This window comes from Lepus europaeus, chromosome X (assembly GCF_033115175.1).
Source record: "Lepus europaeus isolate LE1 chromosome X, mLepTim1.pri, whole genome shotgun sequence".
NCBI lineage: Eukaryota > Metazoa > Chordata > Mammalia > Lagomorpha > Leporidae > Lepus > Lepus europaeus.
This window is the reverse complement of record NC_084850.1, coordinates 102,495,923-102,517,437: the sequence shown is the minus strand read 5'-3', so window position 1 is coordinate 102,517,437 and position 21,515 is coordinate 102,495,923. Positions and strand designations below refer to the sequence as shown.

Sequence of the window (21,515 nt, the reverse complement as noted above, 5' to 3'; positions counted from 1 at the left end):
AGCAATTACTTTTTATTTTGAGATAAGAGATTTTGAAATAATAAACTTAGGAGTTGCAGAAATAGTACAGAGAGCAGACTTGCTGTTCTAGAAAGGATGGAATGGGTATATTTCACTATATTCCAAGTAAATGTAATGATACAGGGAGTTTGAGGGTAAATGGATAGAAAAAGATACACTATGTAAATACCAATCAAAAGAAAATAAGATTGACTATAATAATACCAGATAAATTAGACATCACAGTAAAGAGAATTACCATAGGATCAATCCATCCAGAAAACAGCAATCTTAAAATACATATAAATAACATAGCTTCAAAGTACGTGAACAAAATCCAACAGAGCTGAATTGAGAAATAGACCAATATCACTAGCAATCAACCAGATCTAATTGACAATTATAGAATGCCCACTCAATAGCACAGTAAACTTACTTTTCCAAATGTGTATGAATTGCTCACCAAAATAGACTATATCCAAGATATATAAAAGAACCTTAAAAAATAGGAAAGAGCTGAAATCAGAGTATGTTCTGAAATACAGAGTATGTTCTCTGGCCATAATGGAATCAAGTTGAAATCAAAACCAGAAAAACTTCAGAAAAGTTTCCAAACACTTGAAAAATAAACAATATACTTCTCATTAAATCTCAAGGGAATTTTAAAAAAATTAAGTCTGACCTGACTGTAAATGAAAACACAGCATATGAAAGCTTGTGGATATAACTTAAATCCATTCTTAGAAATTTATAGCACTAAATGCTTATAGGAGGAAAATATGAAAGGTCTCAAATGAATACTCTAAGCCCCCATCTCAAGGAACTAGAAAAGGAAGAGCAAAAATAAACCCAGAGCAAGGAAATAATAAAGAAGAGATAGAAGTCAATGTGATTGAAAACAGAAAAATGATGAATCTAGAAACTGGTTCTTTTATAAAAGAGACTAAATTGGTAATGGGTATAATTTGAGAATCTGGAGTTTCAAGAATACCCCCAGATGATTCCCAGGTATAATGGGAGTTGAGAATTTCTGCTAGGGGAGGCTAGATACATTTTCTAGAGATTGAACATACCATTGTCATCTATATCCAAGACCCTTTCATTTCTCCTGAGGGAAATTTGTAGCCAACTCATTTTCCCTCTTTTTTTTCCCCCCTCAAATTCAGTACTGCCTTGTCTGTTAACTTCCATATCTTACTGCTCCTTCACCATGGGCATTGCTCTGACCGGAGATGAACATTTGAGCATTTAACAGAAGTCCTCCTTCACTTCACACCCACACCCCGCCTTGATTGATTTTGGTATTAACTGCAAAATCCCCCTCTGATTGGTTTGTCACACATCGTTGGTTACCAGTTTTTAGGCTGTGATCACCCAAGCCATACTGACAATGTGTCTGGTGCACCTGGTCCTATGACCCTGGCTCTGAGGGGGCTGAAAGACTTGGCTTCTCAGTTTTTTCCTTGTCCCTTTTTTGGTGGCCAGTGTGCAGTGCCTGCCCTCTGTTAGCATAATATTAACTGTTGGTGTGCGGTGGATTTGAACTTGCTCAGTAAGTCTGGGGTTTGTTTCTGTGTGTTTGACCTTATATGTGAGGCTTACCTGCCTGTTACTGTTACTAAAACCTGGGATAAAGGTTATTTTCCCTCGTTTAATCAGTTTGGTGATTAATTTAAGTCAACTAGTAATTGCGACTATATTAGGGGTACATGTGGATAAAAATTTCAATGTGGAAGCAACTCACAGAAGCATATAGAATGTAATGAAAAATCATTATTAAGAAAATTGAGTTTCTTTTTGGAGGAAGAATTATATATTTCACAGTAAAAGGAATTCTTGTTGATTTACTTTATTCTCAAGAGGTTTTATCTGCAAATAGTATTTTGTCTTAAAGAGATTTATTCTTTCAAAATATATATCTCTTGATTCTTAAAATACCAAGCCTACTTGTTTATCTCTTTAGCTGAAAATTTTTAATATTTGTACACAAATTAAAAATAAAATGTATTGCTAAATATTAAAAGTTATTAGAATAGGGGCTTATTTTCCTAAAAGGCATAAAGTGAATGTTGATTTAGAGAGGGCTAGGACCATTAAAATCTGTCAAGATAACATTACTGAACAGGCCATCCAGGATAAAACCTTACAATGAGATCTGTATCAGCCAAGTAGTGAGCTGAGAAATTTGGGAGTAAGAAGGGAGAAGGTTTAGGGAAACTAATAATTCAATGATATACTTCTAGTTTTCAATTTTCTTTCTTGTTTTTTTTTTTCATTAAAAGGAAAGATTTCTTTGTAGTTTAGACCAGAAGTTGACAAACTGGCCTGTGAGCCAAATCTAGTCACTTATTTTGATATGGCCTACAAGCCATTCAGAATGGTGTTTACGTTTCAGATGATTGAAAAAATAATCAAAGGAAGAATACTGTTTAATGACATATTAAGAGATACAAAATTTGGGGCCAGCACTGTGGCATAGTGGGTAAAGCTGCCGCCTGCAGTGCCAGCATCCCACATGGGTGCCGGTTCAAGTCCTGGCCACTCCACTTGTGATCCAGCTCTCTGCTATGGCCTGGGAAAGCAGTGGAAGTTGGCCTAGGTGCTTGGGCCCCTGCACCCACGTGGGAGACTGGGAAGAAGCTCCTGGCTCCTGGCTTCAGATTGGCTCTGTGCCAGCTGTTGCAGCCATTTGTGGAGTGAACCAGCAGGTGGAAGACCTCTCTCTCTCTCTCTCTCTGTAGCTCTGCCTTTCAAATAAATAAATAAATAAATCTTTTTAAAAAAGATACAGAATTCAAATACAGTGTAATAACATTTTGATGGAACAGAGCCATGCTCATTTGCCTATGTACTGTCTATGGCTGCCATCATGCTGCAGTGGCAGATTTGAGTAGTTGCAGCAGAGATCACATGACCCACGAAGCCAAAAATATTTCCTGTCTTGTCCTTTAGAGAAGATATTTACTGACCCCTGGTTTAGACTCACTTCCCAACCTGACATTCACATCAAGGTGATTTCTACTTAAACAGTGTGAAATCCCCAACTAATTTGTTAATGGATCTTTGTATTAAAATGGATAAGCTGCTTCCTGCTCACAGCCTGAATTGTAGGAGACATAGAAATACTTGTCTCTGTGGCAGGAACATACATACATAAATTTCCTTTTTCTTCTTTCCTTTTGTTTTTTATTTAATGATTTTTAAAAAGATTTCTTTATTTTATTTGAAAGAGTTACCCAGAGAGAGAAGGAGAGGCAGAGAGAGAGAGAGGTCTTCCATCTGCTGGTTCACTCCCCAGTTGGCCACAACTGCCGGAGCTGCACTGATCCGAAGCCAGGAGCCTCTTCCGCGTCTCCCACGCAGGTGCAGGGGCCCAAGGACCTGGGCCATCTTCTACTGCTTTCCCAGGCCATAACAGAGAGCTGGATCGGAAGTTAAGCAGCCAAGTCTTGAACCAGCACCCATATGGGATGCCAGCACTGCAGGTGGTGGCCTAACTTGCTATGCCACAGTACCGGCCCCTTCTTTAATGTTTTTTGAGAGCTTTGGAAAAGAGTTGACTTCCAGACTCCCCATCTGGTCACAGGGGACTGAAGAGTCATATGATTTGTCTAAATTTTTAAAAATAAAGCTTTAAAATGATGAGATGATGGTCTTCTTGTAGGAAGTACAGAAAAGTTCATCTACTCCAACTTTAAATATGTCTTTTTTATAAAGATAAAGATGTGTTGGTGAGGAGAACTGGTAGAATATGTAGAGATTGTTCTGATTTTCTTTCTGGTTACTTAATTTCTAGATAGATATTTATGACTTTAATCATTGAACTGCTGAGATGTGGTATAAATGAAAGATAAGCAAGATGAACAGACTTGAAGGGAAGAGTTTTGTTTCTATGACATTGAATCATAGACTGAATTGTTTTCTACAAAGGGGAGAATTCTGACTAAAAGCATTCAAACTCAATGAGTCTGTCGGTATTGTTTACCCCAATACAGAGATTATCAGCTCAAGAAACACATTTATAGCATTCATGACTTCTGTTTTAAGTAATCTTTGGGGAGATTCTTTGCCTTCAAGGGCAGGAATCCTCTCTTAAAGATATAAGAAATGTGCTGCTCTGGTCTGTTTCTGATAATGGCTCTAAAGTATACTTTCCTGAAAGTGTAAGGGACCTGGACTTTTAGATGTTTTTTTACTTAAGGACTATTTCTAAATACCATCATAGACTTATCCTCCCTGGTTTTATCAGTTCTTCTTGAACCTGTTTACATTTTCATTTTGTTCTACTTCTTGAGCTGATGAGTTCTCTAAGTTCCCCAAGCATTACAGACAGTCCTGTTATCCTTTTGATAAAATTGTCTTTGAGGAGTTTCAGGGAATGCCCCTTTGTTACTTAATTCTGTGATTGGGTGAATAAACTCAAGTCCATCTTTTCTACCTTCTTCTTGATCCTTATCCATTTCTGCATAATTCCTTTTGAGCAAGATTTCTCAACCTTGACAGTATAGACATTTTGGGCCAGATAAGACTGTGCATTATAAGAGGTCATCCCGTGCCTTGTAGGATGTTTAGCAGCATTCCTTCTGGCCTCTACCCCCTAGATGCCAGTCATACCAGTTATTGTGACAACCAATAAATGTCTCCAGATATTGCCAGATGTCCCCTGAGGTATAAATTTTCCTTCAGTTGAGAACTTTGATCTTTGGCTTTTCCAAACTGCAAAGTTTGCTTTTTTGTACTATCTTTATGATATGGAGACTTCTCTACCAATTGGTTATATTATGCATTTCTAGATTTTTTTTCCAGCTCTGGTTGATGTCCATCTTGAATGACAGTAACAGCTACTTTTGCAGTTTCAGTATTCCAGGTTAGCTACATCATTTGGGGGTAGCTAGGGGACAAATACTTTGAAATCTTAAATCATTTTTCTGATTGTAAATGTCTTATTTGTATATTATAAAAATGTGGAGAATGGAGAAGTATGGAAAGAATTTTTTTATTTTTTTGACAGGCAGAGTGGATAGTGAGAGAGAGACAGAGAGAAAGGTCTTCCTTTTTGCCGTTGGTTCACCCTCCAATGGCCGCTGCAGCCGGCGCATCGTGCTGATCCAAAGCCAGGAGCCAGGTGCTTCTCCTGGTCTCCCATGCGGGTGCATGGCCCAAGCACTTGGGCCATCCTCCACTGCCTTCCCGGGCCATAGCAGAGAGCTGGCCTGGAAGAGGGGCAACCGGGATAGAATCTGGTGCCCGAACCAGGACTAGAACCCGGTGTGCCGGCGCCACAGGTGGAGGATTAGCCTGATAAGCCACGGCACCGGCCAGAAAGAATGTTTTTATCACTCAGAAATTTATCACTTCAACTGATATTAGTAAACTGGTTTATGACCTTCATTCATTTTCTATGTATTTTATTTCTTAGATATACTTTCACTATAAAATCAAATTTTACAGTTTTATTCCACTTAACTTTTTAGCATAAATGTTTCCCTGTGTGCTATATTTAAATTACTGGATGAAATACCATAATATTAATGTACTTTAATTTTCCCTTTTTTTGTGATTGTTGTTTCACTTATTTTTATTATGAGACTTTAATGGACTTTTTGTTCATGAATCATTTTCTGTGTTTTAGATTATTTTTCAGAGATGAAAGTTGAAAGTAGAATCACAAGGCCATAGAATGTGAATATGTTTAAAATAGAGTCTTAGATGATTTTTTAAGCTCTTGTATAGTCTCACAGAGGACAATGAATAGAGGCTCGTTGCACTGACCATACATTTCAGAAATGTGTCTCATAGATGTATAGGAGAAAAAAGGACTGTTTAATTTCATCACTTTTCTTTTCCTCTGCCTGCGTACACTTCTGTGGGAATTTTTTTTTTTTTTGACAGGCTGAGTGGATAGTGAGGGAGGGAGAGAGAGAGAAAGGTCTTCCTTTTTGCCGTTGGTTCACCCTCCAATGGCTGCTGCAGCCGGCGCATCGTGCTGATCCGAAGCCAGGAGCCAGGTGCTTCTCCTGGTCTCCCATGCGGGTGCATGGCCCAAGCACTTGGGCCATCCTCCACTGCCTTCCCGGGCCATAGCAGAGAGCTGGCCTGGAAGAGGGGCAACTGGGATAGAATCCGGCGCCCCAACCGGGACTAGAACCCGGTGTGCCAGCGCCACAAGGCGGAGGATTAGCCTGTTAAGCCACGGCACCGGCCTCTGTGGGAATATTAAAGGGGAGTCAAGTAGTCACCAAACCACAAACTTAGGTTCCAGGCCCAAACTGTCCCAGTTGGGTTTACTTCCAGATAGTGCTCCTTTAAAAGGGTGTTTCACCCAGGCAAGACACTTACTGCAGACATTTGTACTTTGCCTGTCTCACAATCACTGTTAAAATTCATCAGTGTGGTTGAGATTTTGTAGGAATAAGATCTGAAAACTGTCATCAAATTACTATTTCCCAGGATGCAAAGTGAAGTCTGGTGAACATTTCATTTCTTCCAAAACAAAGGGATATATTGTGGGAAGTAAGAAAGAAAAGAATGCCTGTATAAATTCTGTACCCTAAATAGAAGATAAGAAAACAAACAGCTGAATCATATACCCACATGTTAGGCATTGAGGCATGTCACAAGGTTACTCCAAGATTGCACTATACTGTTTATGGATTTTGCTTAACAAAACATTGTATTCTAGGACAATTTTGTCACAGTACAGATAAAAACAATTTATCTGTCTTCTATCTTGTTTTATCCTTTTTTTCCCAAGGAGTTACTCTGATGAATATAGACCTTATCGGACTTCCTTCCCCTCTAATTCTTAAATGAGTATTTGTGCCAGGAATATCACAGAAAACAGTTGCTTACCTGTGGCACTGTATGCTTTATGAGTATTATCAAGCATCATGCTCGTCCCTGAGCTGCTGTGACTTTGAGGTCTACCTGGTAAGCTAGGGAGAACTAGTTCTTCTATGGGATGTTTCTTCTTTCTCTCTTTTTGACATACAAAAAGCTATAGTTAATGTATACTTTGGAGATGAGTATACAACTGTGAAATTATCGTCACAATTTATGCTATCAGCCTATTCATCACCTCCAAAATTATCTTCTCTCTTATTTATTATTTTCTGATAACAGTGCTTGACATTTTTAAGTGTATAATATAGTGTTAACTGTAGGCACTGTGCTGTACAGTAGATCTCTAGAACCTGCTCATCTCATAGGGTAACTTTTTAATGTACAATTTAATGAAGATTGACATGTTATCTGAAAAAGGGGTACCTAGAAGCAGAAACTGAAATATTCATATGTACATGATTTATTAAGGATGATCTCAGGAGAAACATGTAAGGCAGCAGAATAGGCAAGAGGAAGGAGCCAAGTAAGGATATGAATGACCCTAGGAAAATTTAACCTTTGCCATGTTGGGGTGGTGGTGAGCAGGAGGGGAGGAGGAGAGTAGAACAGTTATTGGGGGCTGACTGCTCCTGGCAGAGATACCAAGAAAGAGTAATCCCCAGATCTTGGGCAGAGGGGTTAACTGTGAACCATTAGCTGCGAGCTGGGTACACTAACTAGGTTAAGGATATCTGAGTGAGACACCACAGTGTCTATTACCTTTTTCATATGTTTACTTTGTGCAGTTCTGCTAAGAGATGGAGATAAGAGATGAATGTGGCACAGTCTGTGCTTTCAAGATGTTTGTGTTCTAGTGGCAGGGCTGACCATGTAAAGAATGTTCATGGTATTAGTGAGGTGCTTTTTGCAGACTTGTCTAGAAAGTAAAGGAGTAATTATTGGGAGGGGTATTGGGAGCTTCACTGGGGGGAATCCAACAAATGACAAGAAGGAAAATCGGCTCATCAGGGTAAACTGGGGAATTGTAGGCAGGAAGAAGAGCCTCATGCAAAGGCTGACAAGTATGAAACAAGATGTGGTCATGGACTCACATGGCATAGCATGTGCGGGATGATTGGGAGAGGCAAGGGAGGTAGCTGATGAGGCCTGATAGACTACGGCTGGAACACTGTGGACCTCACAGCTAGTACTGAGGAGGCTGGGCTTAAAAGAGGCTGCGTTCCTGTTGTCATCCCTTCCAGCCTGCCTCAGGCATAGAGGTCAGCTTGAAATGCTTACTGTCCCTGCACCTGCCAGCTGTGCCCTCTAGTGGCCATATGACTTCAAGATTGTTGCTTTAAGTTTCTGAACCCCAGTTACCTCATCTGTAAAATGGCTGCTGTTGATACATGTAAGACTGTTGTGATTAGAAATAATAAAGACATATTTAAAGAGTTACCATTATTGGTTTCATTCTGATATTTACTACTCTGTTATTTTCCTACAGTAATTAAAACAGCAGTGAACAGAGAAACATAAGTGGACAGAGACAGACCAGTGAACTTTTAACAGCCCAGACCAAGAAATTAGCTTGCTTAGTTTTAATATCTAAAAGCCATTGTCAGGACTGATGTTACTGGCATTAGATGATCAGTTCCCTAGGCTCTATTGATAATACAAAGTTTTTTGCTTCCATCTATAATTTTATTTTTTATTTTTAATTTTTTTGGCAGGCAGAGTGGATAGTGAGAGAGAGAGAGACAGAGAGAAAGGTCTTCCTTTGCCGTTGGTTCACCCTCCATTGGCCGCCACGGCCGGTGCACTGCGGCCGGCGCACCGCACTGATCCGAAGGCAGGAGCCAGGTGCTTCTCCTGGTCTCCCATGGGGTGCAGGGCCCAAGTACTTGGGCCATCCTCCACTGCACTCCCAGGCCACAGCAGAGAGCTGGCCTGGAAGAGGGGCAACCGGGACAGAATCCGGTGCCCCGACCAGGACTAGAACCCGGTGTGCCAGTGCCGCAAGGCGGAGGATTAGCCTATTGAGCCACGGCGCCGGCCCATCTATAATTTTTTTAAAATGTTGTTACTGTAATAGTTTAAAGAGCAACACATTTTACAGTCTCAAAAGTTTCCCTCTGAGCAGTTTGACAACTCTTTCACTTAAATAACAGAATGTTATAAAGTGGAGAAACTGTTTATCCAAAATCCATAAGCCCAGAACGTCATATGAGAGAAGAATATCCATCTCACAAGGGGCCTTGGGTCTCCAGAAATTCTTAGGGAGGTGAGAAGAGAGGGTCCATGCTCAGCTGACTTTCTTTACTGAGAGTTTCAGAGAATATATTCTTTATATGGCATTTGTGGCCATTGATCCATCGTGAGTCATCCATATGAAGGCTATGTTCAGTAGGAACAGAATTTTGTCTGTTTCTATTCTTTTCGACACTGTCTTAACAGTTTTTAGCTTTATTGAGGTTAATTTACATGCCATAAAATTCATCCATTTTAAGTATACAATTCTGTGAGTTTAGTATATTTACAGAGTCATGCAACCAACACCATTTTCCAATATTATATAGCATTTCCATCACTCCCGAAAGAAGACTTTTCCCTATGTGTAGCTAGTCCCCAGTCTCACCCCCAGTCCTAGACAATCACTGATATACTTCCTGGCTCTATAGATTTGCCAATTCTGGACATTTCATATCACTGGAATCATACTTATATATATGACTTCTTTCACTAATGTTTTTACAGTGTTTTAAAATTTGTTCTAAATTTATCTTACATGTTGTATCATCTATCAGTATTTTGTTCCTTTTATTGCTGAGTAGTATTCAGTAGTATGAATGTGCCACAAATTGTTTAACCATTCATTGGTTGGAAAACATCTCAATTATTTCTAGTTTGGGGCCAGTATCTATAAAGCTGCTATAAACATTTGTGTTTATAAGTTTTCATTTCTCTAGGATAAATGTTCAGGAGTGCATTTGCTGGGTTGTATGATACTTACATATTTAATTTAAGTCTGTGATCCATTTTGAGTTAAATTTTGTAGAAGGTTTGAGATCTAGTTTGAGGTTCATTTTGTCGACCTCTTATTCTAACATCATTTGCTGAAAAGGCTATCTTTCCTCCATTGAATTTCTTTTCTACTTTTGTCAGAAATATATTAGACATATTTATATGGGAGGATATTCACTTTTAATAAGTGAAAAATATTAGATTATGATAGGCAGAGTAATGAGTTCCCAAGAATATCCATGTCCTAATCCCTGTAACCTATGAATATATTACGTTACATGGCAAGGGGGAAGTAGGGGTCAGTAATCAGCTGCTTTAAAATGGGGACATTATCCTGAGTTATCTGGGTGGGCCTGTAATTACAAGTAGAAGTAGAAGAAGGATATAAAAAGAGAAAGGTCAAAGAGTGAATGTGATGACAAAAGCAAGATCAAAGAGATAGAGTATTGGTTGGCTTTGAAGATAGAGGAAGATGGCCAGCATCCAGGGAATGTGAGTGTCCTCTAGAAGCTAGAATAAGTGAGGAAATGAATTCTCCCTAGAGCTTTTAGGAGGAAACAAGCCCTGCTAACATCTAGATTTTAGCCCTGTGAGATCTGTAAGATAATAAAATTTGTTTCATTTATTACTTTTATTTCTGTTTAAATTTCTACATTCATTATGACTTTAAATTACACAGTACTTTTTTCAAAAAAAAAGACATTAATTTTTTATTTATTTGAAAGGCGGAGTTACAGAGACACAGAGTTAGAGAGAGACACAGATGTTTTCTCTCTGCTAGTTCACTCCCTAAATGGCCACAACAGCCGGAGCTATGCCAATCCGAAGCCAGGAGCCAGGAGCTTCCTCCGGGTCTCCCACATAGGTGCAGGGGCCCAAGGATTTGGGCCATCTTCTATTGCTTTCCCAGGCCATAGCAGAACTGGATCAGAAGAGGAGCAGCCAGGACTTGAACTGGCACCCATATGGGATGCTGGCACTGCAGGTGGCAGCTTTACCTGCTATGCCACAGTGCCAGTCCCCACATTACTTTTTGATGGGAAGTGTTTTGTTGATATTTTTGTTTGCATTTCAGAAGGATATTTGATTTGTTAAGAATCTATGGGGCCAGGGCTGTGGCGTAGTGGGTGAAACCACCGCCTGCAATGCCGGCACCCCATATGGGCACCAGTTCAAATCCCTGCTGCTTCTCTTCTGATCCAGCTCTCTACTATGGCCTGGGAAAGCAGTGAAAGATGGCTCAAGTCCTTGGGCCCCTGCACCCACATGGGAGACCTGAGGAGGCTCCTGGCTCCTGGCTTTGGATCAGCACAGCTCCGGCTGTTGTGGCCAGTTGGGGAATGGACCAGCAGATGGAAGACCGACTTTCTCTCTCTTTCTCTCCTTTGCTCCCCCTCTCTCCCCCTCCCTCCCTCCCTCCCTCTCCTTCTCTTTCTATGTAACCTGATTTTCAAATAAATAAATAAATCTTTTTTAAAAAGATTTATTAAGAATCTAAACATGGCCCCCAAAATTTCTGTGATGAGGAGCTACTATTCTGTTTTCTTTTTATAATGTTCAATTGACTAAACAGTAGGACGAGCATAATATTAATGATGCGAATGCTGTGGTAATCTTGTTAGTTTTTTTTAAATAATGTCTTTATTGAGTATACAATACAATTTGCCCCCTTAAAATGTATGGCAGTGTTTTTTAAATATATTCACAGAAACTTGCAACCATCACCACAGAGCACTTTGAATACGTTATACCACTGCCTTCTATTTTCCATTGTTTCTGATGAAAAATCAGATGTTAAACTTGTTGGGATACTCTTTTTTTTTCCTTATTTTTGGCTTTCAGCAGTTATACTGTGGTGTATTTATAGATCTTTGTGTTTGTCCTACTTAAAGTTTTTGAGTTTTCTAATTATGTTAAATATATTTTCAGTGAGTTTGTGGAGTTTTTCAGATTTTTTTTTTCCTGCATCTTTCTCTCCTGTCTTTGTGGTACTCCCATTTCATATATGTGGTTGTACTTAATGGTGTCCCATATTTTTCTGAGACACTGCTCATTCTTCTTCATCTTCTTTTCTGTTTCTTGATGTATCTATTTGAAGTTGACTGGTTGCTTCTTCTACAAGTTCAATTCTGCTGAGGACCTTTAGTGAATTTGCAATTGTTGTGGTTTTCAACTACAGAATTTCCATTTGGTTCTTCTTTATATTTTCTGTTTCTTTATTGATGTTCTCTATTTGACAAGAAATTGTTATCATACCTTCCTTTACTTCACTAATTGTGATTTTATTCAGTTCTTTGAATGCATTTATGTAATTAATTTGAAGTCTTTATATTTTAAATCTGATATCTGATTACTCTTGCAGGCTTTTTCTTTTTTTTACTAGTGTAAGGGTCATATTTTCCTGTTTCTTTTTTTTTAAAGATTTATTTATTTATTAGAAAGTCAGAGTTACATAGAGAGAGGAGAGGCAGAGAGAGAGAGGTCTTCCATCCACTGGTTCACTCCCCAATTGGCTGCAACACTGGAGCTGTGCCAATCCGAAACCAGGAGCCAGGAGCTTCTTCCAGGTCTCCCACGTGGGTGCCCAGGCCCAAGGACTTGGACCATCTTCTGCTGCTTTCCCAGGCCATAGCAGAGAGCTGGATCGGAAGTGGAGCAGCTGGGACAGGAACTGGTGCCCATATGGGATGCCGGCACTGAAGGCCAGGGCATTAACCTGCTGTGCCACAGCGTCGGCCCCTTCCTGTTTCTTCACATATCTTATCCTTTGTTGGAAACTGGACATTTTAGACAATATAGTGTATCAACTCTCAGTACTAATCCCCCTCCCCCAGGACTCTTTGCTTGTTTATTTCTTTAGTGATTGACTTGTTTTATTGAAGTCTATTTACTCAACCCCCCACACCCACTCTGCAGTGTGAAGCCACTGTTGTTGCTTTCAGGGCTGCAGCCTTACGTATGCATGCAGCCACCCTGGGGTGACTGGTTTTTGCAAAGCTCTCTTTGTCTCTTTCCCTGACCACAGCCAGATTTTAAGCTCCACTACTTGCTAACTTGTTTCTCTGTTATTATTAATAATGTCCTGTGGCACAAATTGCTAAACTGATCCAATCAAATTACAGTTTCTTTGAAGGCATAGTTCCCAAGATTAGCATTTGAAATTTCTTCTGACCCCAAGAAGTTCTGCTCTTTCCCTGATTCTCATTCTCTCTCTCTCTCTTTTTTTTTTTTTTTTTTTTTTTTTGACAGGCAGAGTGGATAGTGAGAGAGAGAGAGACAGAGAGAAAGGTCTTCCTTTTTGCCGTTGGTTCACCCCCCAATGGCCGCTGCGGCTGGCGCATCGTGCTGATCCAAAGCCAGGAGCCAGGTGCTTCTCCTGGTCTCCCATGCGGGTGCAGGGCCCAAGGACTTGGGCCATCCTCCACTGCCTTCCCGGGCCATAGCAGAGAGCTGGCCTGGAAGAGGGGCAATCGGGATAGAATCCGGCGCCCCAACCGGGACTAGAACCCAGTGTGCCAGCACCGCAAGGCAGAGGATTAGCCTGTTAAGCCACGGCGCCAGCCTCTTTCCCTGGTTCTCTTTGGTGTATAAACCATCCTAGGCTTGAACACTTCCACACTCATTTGCAAATGGTATCAGTTCCACTGTGGGTAGGATTGATGCCCTCTATTCTGTGTCCTGCCTCTCTTCTTGGGGAAAAATATCTGAGCCACAGCTCTGGTATAAGGAATGGCGGCAATGATGTGTTTCCCTTTGAGTGATAGCCTCAGATCTCCTAAGTTTGCCTCTTTCCTGGTACAGAAGCTCTACCCTACAACTTGAGGCCAGTTCAATCAAAGCATCAGTATTCCTGGTGGTACCATATCCAAGGCATGATCTCCATCCTGTGAATGGGGGGAGTGTGTAGAAGAACAGAGCCCCCAGTTCTCAAGCACACTTGCCTAGAACTTAGCCTCAGCAACAGGAATCTGGGGGCAGGATGAAAAATGTTGAAATTCTGCATTTCCCAGAAAAAAAAGCTTCCAAGTGGGAGCTGAGGGAAAAGGAGCCCTGTGTTCTTGACTGTACCAGTCTGGTGTGAGATCTTTGCTGGGAGCAAAAATAGAGGGAGTGAGTCTAGGTCCACATACCACAAACTCATTTTATGTACTGAGTTCTAATATAGGTTTTTTTGAATAAATGCTTATTTGTTTGCTGTATACCCTTCGGATCATTTCAGGAGACTTTAAGCAATTGGTTTTTTTAAAATTGAAGTAACTTTCAGTACTTTTACTGGGGAGTGAGCAAGTCCGTGGGCCTATCATGTCAAAAGTGGAACTCTATAAGCTTTTTTTTTTTTTTTGGCAGGCAGAGTGGACAGTGAGAGAGAGAGAGAGAGACAGAGAGAAAGGTCTTCCTTTGCCGTTAGCTCACCCCCCAAATTGCCACTATGGCCGGCGCACTGCACTGATCCGAAGCCAGGAACCAGGTGCTTCTCCTGGTCTCCCATGCGGGTGCAGGGCTCTAGCACTTGGGCCATCCTCCACTGCACTCCCGGGCCACAGCAGAGAGCTGGATTGCCGGGACAGAATCTGGCACCCCGACCGGGACTAGAACCCGGTGTGCCGGCGCCGCAAGGTGGAAGATTAGCCTATTGAGCCGTGGCGCCGGCCCTCTATAAGCTTTTTAACCTACAGTTTGCTGTTGTGTTTCATAATTTCTCATTAGTCATGTACTTGGATTTCTACCTACTCGGTAGATTTTAGGTGATTTGAAGACAGTATCCCTGACCTTTATTCCTTGTGGAGTGATTACAGTATCATTTTGTGTATTGTGGCACATAAAAGATTGTCATTCACTGACGGTTTCACTGTCTTTCCTAGTTTATATTTTTAGTACTTCCTTTGTAATTTAAGAACTTAATTGTGTCTTCCTTTTTCTTACACTCTAGTGCTGGTGTGTTCCCATAAGGATAATGCCTCTTTTTTACCTGTCATTGGCCACATTCTGAGAAGGACACTTGACATTAGAAATTTTAGTCCAAAGCATTACTCAGTCTTTACAATACAATATAGGAGCTTTCTATAACATTCCTTGTGATGTACATATAATCATAGTTAGATTAGGCTACTTGTTTGGGAGATGGGGACAGGGAGAGAGTAATAAGGAGGGAAAAAGAATAGGCCGAAAAACTATAGTCATGATCTTTTTAAAAAAACAAATATTTAGGGGCTGCCGCTGTGGTGTAGTAGGTTAAGCCTCTGCCTGCGGCTCCCATATGGGTGCCACTTAGTTTCCCAGCTGCTCCACCTCTGATCTAGCTCTCTGATTGTGGCCTGAGAAGATAGTGGAAGATGGTCCCCCTGTACCCACATGAGAGATTTGGAGAAAGCTCCTGTCTCCTGGCTTTGGATTGGCTCAGCTCCAGCCATTGTGGCCATTTGGGGAGTAAACCAGTGGATGGAAGATCTTTCTGTCTCTCTGTAACTCTGCCTCTCGAATAAATAAATAAAATCTTTTTAAAAATATTTGAGAAACAGTGTTCCTATCAGCTGGTTCATACCACAAATGCCCATGACGGCTGGCACTATGCCAAGGCCAAAGCCAGGAGCTGAAAACTCAATCCAGGTCTCCCACATGGGTGGTAGAATCTCAATTACTTGAGCCATTACCACTGCTTCCCAGGGTTTGCATTAGCAGGAAACCGGAGTCAGAATCTGGAGGCAGTATCAAACCCAGGCACTCTGATATGGGATATGAGTTTCTTGATTGCTAGGCCAAATGCCCACTTCATGTACTCTTTTTTTTTTTTTTTTTAGACAGGCAGAGTGGACAGTGAGAGAGAGAGACAGAGAGAAAGGTCTTCCTTTTTGCCGTTGGTTCACCCTCCAATGGCCGCTGCGGACGGCACACTGTGCTGATCCAAAGGCAGGAGCCAGGTGCTTCTCCTGGTCTCCCATGCGGGTGCAGGGCCCAAGCACTTGGGCCATCCTCCACTGCACTCCCTGGCCACAGCAGAGAGCTGGCCTGGAAGAGGGGCAACCGGGACAGAATCTGGTGCCCCGACCGGGACTAGAACCTGGTGTGCCGGCGCCGCAAGGTGGAGGATTAGCCTATTGAGCCATGGCACCAGCCTTCTTCATGTACTCTTAAAAGGTGGGAAGTACCTCACTTGTTCTTTTTTCAGCCCAAGTATGTCTGATGCCTTTCAGCTTTGGCTCTTGACAGCTTGGCCTTCAATAACTGCTTTATCCTTTCCTGGTTCTTCCTTACTGGCAATCCCTGGCTGGCAACATCCCTTTGGCTGCCCCCTTTGGTTTTTGTTTTTTGTTTTTGTTTGTTTGGTTTTTTTTTTAGACAGTGCACTTCTGATGTGGCTACTTCTGAGGTTCCAGTCAGTGCTGTACCATTCATACCCGGTGAATTGGGCTTCCTCCTAAGGCTAATATGTGGCTTTGCCCAATCATCAGCACACTTTGTGTTAGAGAATTTGGTAGTACTCTTTTTCCTATTACTCTAGGTCATTTGAGAATATTATTGACAGAAATATTCAAGTTGTGTGATATGGTTGCTGCTGCTTCTGGGATCTGTGAGACAGCATTGACTGCTTTCTGGGTTGGATATGTGTGGACTATTTCATTCAGTATTGTTCTCTTTCCCAGGATGCTTCAGGATGAAACGCCATAGGCCTTTCAGCAGCAGTGACAGTTCAGATGAGTGTGAGTAGAACTGGCTGGCAGCTGGTAACCCCTCTATCTATACCCCTTGAGGATTTCTTCTTTGACTTGATAATAAACCATTTCATGCTTCCAGTTAAAAAAAAATCCATGTTTCTGGGAAGGAAAGTTCAGGGCACCATTTTCTTATTCATTTAAATTTCATCACAGATATATAAATTCGGTAGAGTAATTGGTTTTGTGTGGCATATAACATTTTATTTTTTACTTTTCATATACTTAAGCAACAAAAGCCAAATCTAGTAATGCTTTAACAGAGTTCTCTAGAATGGAAGAAATGTATGAGGTTACATAAATTGTAGGTCTTGATTCTAATTGTAGCTAAGGCACTAAATATTTGACCATGGGTCAGTTATAATTTGTGAAATACAACAACTTTATTAACAATAGCCTTTAGGGAAGTTCTGAAGGATATACAGATTACTTGCTTCACAGTTTCAATTTCTCCATTTATATATATTTTTTCTAGGTGGGAAATGAATTTTGTTATTCCAAAATGTTGTAAGGTGTGGTTACATCCAGTTAAGTCTTCCCAGCCTTAGCTTTGTTGAAACTTTTGTACTCTGGGAAGGCACCTATAAATGAACTCCATTATGAGGTTCTCTTGGGTATATTTTAACTTCTTTAGTAGTATGAAATCTTTCTGGTTTTTTTTTTTTTGTGGCACTGAATGAAAAGAGAATATTTTACCTTTCATAGTCCCTTAAAAGATATTCTGTTATATTAGGGGGTAAGACATTTCAATATTTTTTCTAATTATTTTTTGCAGGTCCTTCTACTTCCTTTACTTCTGGCCCAATGTATAGGAGCAAGTTAAAAATCCCAAAGGAACACAAGAAGCCTGCTGAGGTGAGATCAGATATTCAGCTTTTAGAATTTAAAAAAAAAGTCCAACAGCCATCTCTTGTCCACATACTTGCAATACCCAGAATGTGAAGATGTGAAAAGTAAAGTTTGTGCTGATGGATAGGCTTCTGTTCTGATGAACTTTTTTTTTTTTTGTTTTTTGATAAAGATTCCATTTTCTTTCGCCTTTAGGAGAATAATAATCTTCACACTGTGATTTCATTTTTGTGATGACACTAAGTGCCTGGCTTTAGAATATCCCTTTCATTGCCAGGAAGTCAAAGGGAGCCAGACTGGGGGAATTGGGAAGGATCCAGAGATCTTCTGGACTTTGATTGGAAGGAGCTAAGCTGGCAGGTGGGAAATGGTATAGGGAGGGATAGGAAAGGAGATTGTGGAAGGACTAGCTTAGGATCTGGACTGTGAGTGATAATGATAGCATCTTATAACCTTGAGCCTGATAGCTGTTTGTGAGGCTAGTAATATTCTGCCAAAGGGCTGTGCATGCCATGGTTGGACTTGGATTTGATCGTGGTATAGTGGATCCTACAGACTTTCCTTTAAAAAAAAATTTATTTATTTACTTGAAAGTCAGAGTTACACAGAGAGAGGAGAGGCAGAGAGAGAGGTCTTCCATCTGCTGGTTCACTCCCCAGATGGCTGCATCAGCTGGAGCTGCGCCAATCCAAAGTCAGGAGCCAGGAGCTTCTTCTGGGTCTCCCATGAGGGTGCAGGAGCCCAAGGGCTTGGGCCATCTTCCACTGCTTTCCCAGGCCATAGCAGAGAGGTGGATCAGAAGTAGAGCAGCCAGGTTTCGAACTGGCGCCCATATGGGATGCTGGCACTGCAGACGGTGGCTTTACCTGCTACGCCACAGCGCCAGCCCCCAGACTTTTCCTTTGTAGTAATTAAACGACGAAAAACTGACCTTGTTTGTCTTCACTTGTACCATGAGTAGACTTTCCTGGCATTAAAGCAAAAGAGAATATGATAGCTATCTGTTGCTGCGTTACAAATTATCACAATTAGTGACTTAAGGCATCACACATTTATAATCTCAATTTCTGTAGGTCAAGAGTCTGGGCAGTGCATGACTAGGTTCTGTGTTCAGGGTCTTTAAAGGCTGCAGTCACTGCGTTAACCAGGATGTATTCTCATCTGGAGGCTTGAGTAGAGAAGAATTCACTTCTAAGGTCATTCAAGTTATTGGCATAACTCATCTTGAAACTGGAGGACCCTGTTTTGTGGTTCTTAGCAGAGAACTACTCCCAGTTCTGAAGGCCATTTACAGTTCCTTGCCACGTGACCGTCTCTGTAAGTCTTCTCATAACATAGCAGCTTATGTTTTCAGAGCCACTAAGGAGAGTGTTTCCCTTCAGTCTGCTAAGATGGAGTCTTATGTAGTGTAAGTATGGACATCCTATTATGTTTTCCATATTCTATTAGTTAGAAGTAAATCACTGTGGCGCAGCAGGTTAACGCCCTGGCCTGAAGTGCCGGCATCCCATATGGGCACCAGTTCTAGTCCCGGCTGCTCCTCTTCCAGTCCAGCTCTCTGCTATGGCCTGGGAAAGCAGTAGAAAATGGCCCAAGTCCTTGGGCCCCTGCACCCACGTGGGAGACCCGGAAGAAGCTCCTGGCTCCTGGTTTCAGATCGGTGCAGCTCTGGCCATTGCGTCCATCTGGGGAATGAACCAGCAGATGGAAGACCTCTCTCTCTGTCTCTACCTCTCTGTAACTCTCTAAAAGAATATTTATTTGAAAAGCAGAATTACAGAGAGAGAGAGAGAGAGAGAGAGAGAGAGAGAGAGAGAGGTCTTCCATCCACTGGCTCACTCCCCAAATGGCTACAGTGGCAGGGTCTGGGTCAGGCGAAAGCAAGGAGCCAGGAGCCTCCTCTAGGTCTCCCACGTGGATGCAGGGGCTCATGCACTTGGGCCATCCTCCACTGCCTTTCCAGGTGCATTAGCAGGGAGCTGGATAAGAAGTGGAATAGCCAAGATTCAAACCGGCACTTATATGGGATGCCGACATCCTAGGCAGCGGCTTTACCCACTAAGCCACAACACTGGCCCTTCAAATGTCACTTTTCATTCCCTCCTTTTGCCAGAGATTTTTCTGGGTACAACAGAATATCAGAGTATATTTATATGAGGGTACTTCAGGAAATTTGTGAAAAGTGGAATAAATTTATTTGAGTGCAAACAAAATTTGAATTCATGTATACAAGGAATCTTCAAAAAGTTGATGAAAAATGTATATTGTGGGGAGCCAGCATTGTAGCACAGTGAGTTAAGCCACCACTTAGAGTACCAACTTCTCATCAGAGTGCCAGTTCAAGTCCTGGTGATCCAGCTCCTGCTAATATGCCTGGGAAGGCAGCAAAGATGGTCTAAGTGTTTCCCCTGCTGCCCATGTGGGAAACCTGGATTGAGTTTCTGGTTCCTGGCTTCAGGCTGGCAGAGAGGCGTTTGGGGAATGAATCAGTAAATAGAAGATCTCTCTCTTTTTCTCTCTGTCTCTTCCTCTCTCTGCCTTTCAAATAAATAGATAAATAAATCTTTAACAGTGTTCATATAAAAATCTATGCGTGGATTTCAAACATTTTTGGCATCAAAATAAACTTATCTTTTAATTCCATTGTCAGTGAACTTTTTGAAGTATCCTTGTGTTTGTCAGTTGTACAGAAAAATTTAGGGAATATAATGCACATAAAGAAGAGTGGAACAAATTTTTTATCTATCCATAGGAGGTTTTTTTACATTTGAGAGGTAGAGTGACAGAGAGAAAGAGAAGGAGAGGTCTTCCATCCACTGGTTCACTCCCCAAATGGCCACAAATGCCGGAGCTGGGACAGTCCGAAGCCAGGTGCCGGGAGCTACTTCTGGGTCTATCATGCTAGAGCAGGGGCCCAAGTACTTGGGCCATCTTCTACTGCTTTCCCAGGGCATAGCAGAGAGCTGGACCGGAAGAGGAGCAGCCGGGATACAGACTGTTGCCCAAATGGGATGCCAGCACCACAGGCGGAGGCTTAGCCCACTGCTCCACACCACCGACCCCCATAGGAGGTTTTGACTGTGGAATAATTAGAAAGAAATCTTGCTACATTAGGAGGACAGCCGGTCCCAGGACATAAAGCAATTTTAAGGACTCTGAATCTTGATGTCTGCTGCCAGGTCAGTGGAAATGGCAGTCTTTGTTGCAAAAGATAAGGAACATGGGCTGCTAGAAGAAAATTTTCTCATTTATAGTTCACGTTCTGTTGTAAAAGAACCTGGTGATATTGTAAGACAAAACTAGCCTCACCCTTAATGAGCTTGATTCTGTTCTGCTTTGTTGGCTTGTTTCTCTCTGTGAAATCATTTGTTTTATCACCCTAAGATGAACATTATCATACTTACTTCTCATAGCTACCATTTATTGAAGGAGGTAGCTGTACTAAGAGCTTTCTTTATATTACATAATCTGATTGTTTCCCAAACTTAAACAATTGAGATTCTTCTTGGATGCTTGTTAAAGATACTGATTCCAGACACACCCAGCCTATGACCCTAATGAATTAGTGTTTTCAAGGAAGGTGCCTGTGATCTAGTTAGTGTTTAAAAAATGGCTCAGGTGATTTTTATGATCAGGCACATTGGGAAAATAATATACTCTTGTTTCATTCTCTCAATAGTACCGTAAAGTAGGTACTGTTCTTTCTGCAGATGATAAATCTGAGGCTTAGAGAAGTTACTGTCCCAGAGTCACACAAATAAGAACAGAGCTGAAAATCAAGTTCTGGTTCATCTGAATCCTGTCCTGTTAACCGTTATGCACTGGACACATTATGTAAAGTACAATAATTTTTAGTATTTTCTTTCTTTTTTAAAATTGTAATGTATATGAGTGAAATTGGCATCTTTTCTAAGATTTGTTTATTTATTTGAAAGTAGAGATACAGAGAGAGAAGTGTTCCATCCACTGGTTAACTCACCAAGTGGCCACAACCACCAGGGCAGGACCATGCCAAAGCTAGAAGGCAGGAGCTTCATCCAGGTCTCCCACATGGGTGCAGCGGCCCAGTCACTTTCGCCATCTTCCGCTGCCTTCTCAGGAGCATTAGCA

The 21,515-nt window shown here is 41.3% G+C and overlaps 1 protein-coding gene across 5 annotated transcripts in view; it reads left to right on the top strand.

The window, feature by feature from the left end:
* JADE3 (jade family PHD finger 3) overlaps positions 1 to 21,515 on the top strand; it is a 165,108-nt gene that overhangs the window by 59,276 nt on the left and 84,317 nt on the right. For all 5 annotated transcript variants that reach the window (XM_062183736.1, XM_062183732.1, XM_062183734.1 and 2 more), the window contains 2 exons: positions 16,488 to 16,544; positions 17,332 to 17,411. In XM_062183736.1, coding sequence (XP_062039720.1) covers positions 16,499 to 16,544; positions 17,332 to 17,411 — 126 coding nt within the window. In that variant the 5' untranslated portion in view covers positions 16,488 to 16,498. The remainder of the gene's footprint in view (positions 1 to 16,487; positions 16,545 to 17,331; positions 17,412 to 21,515) is intronic.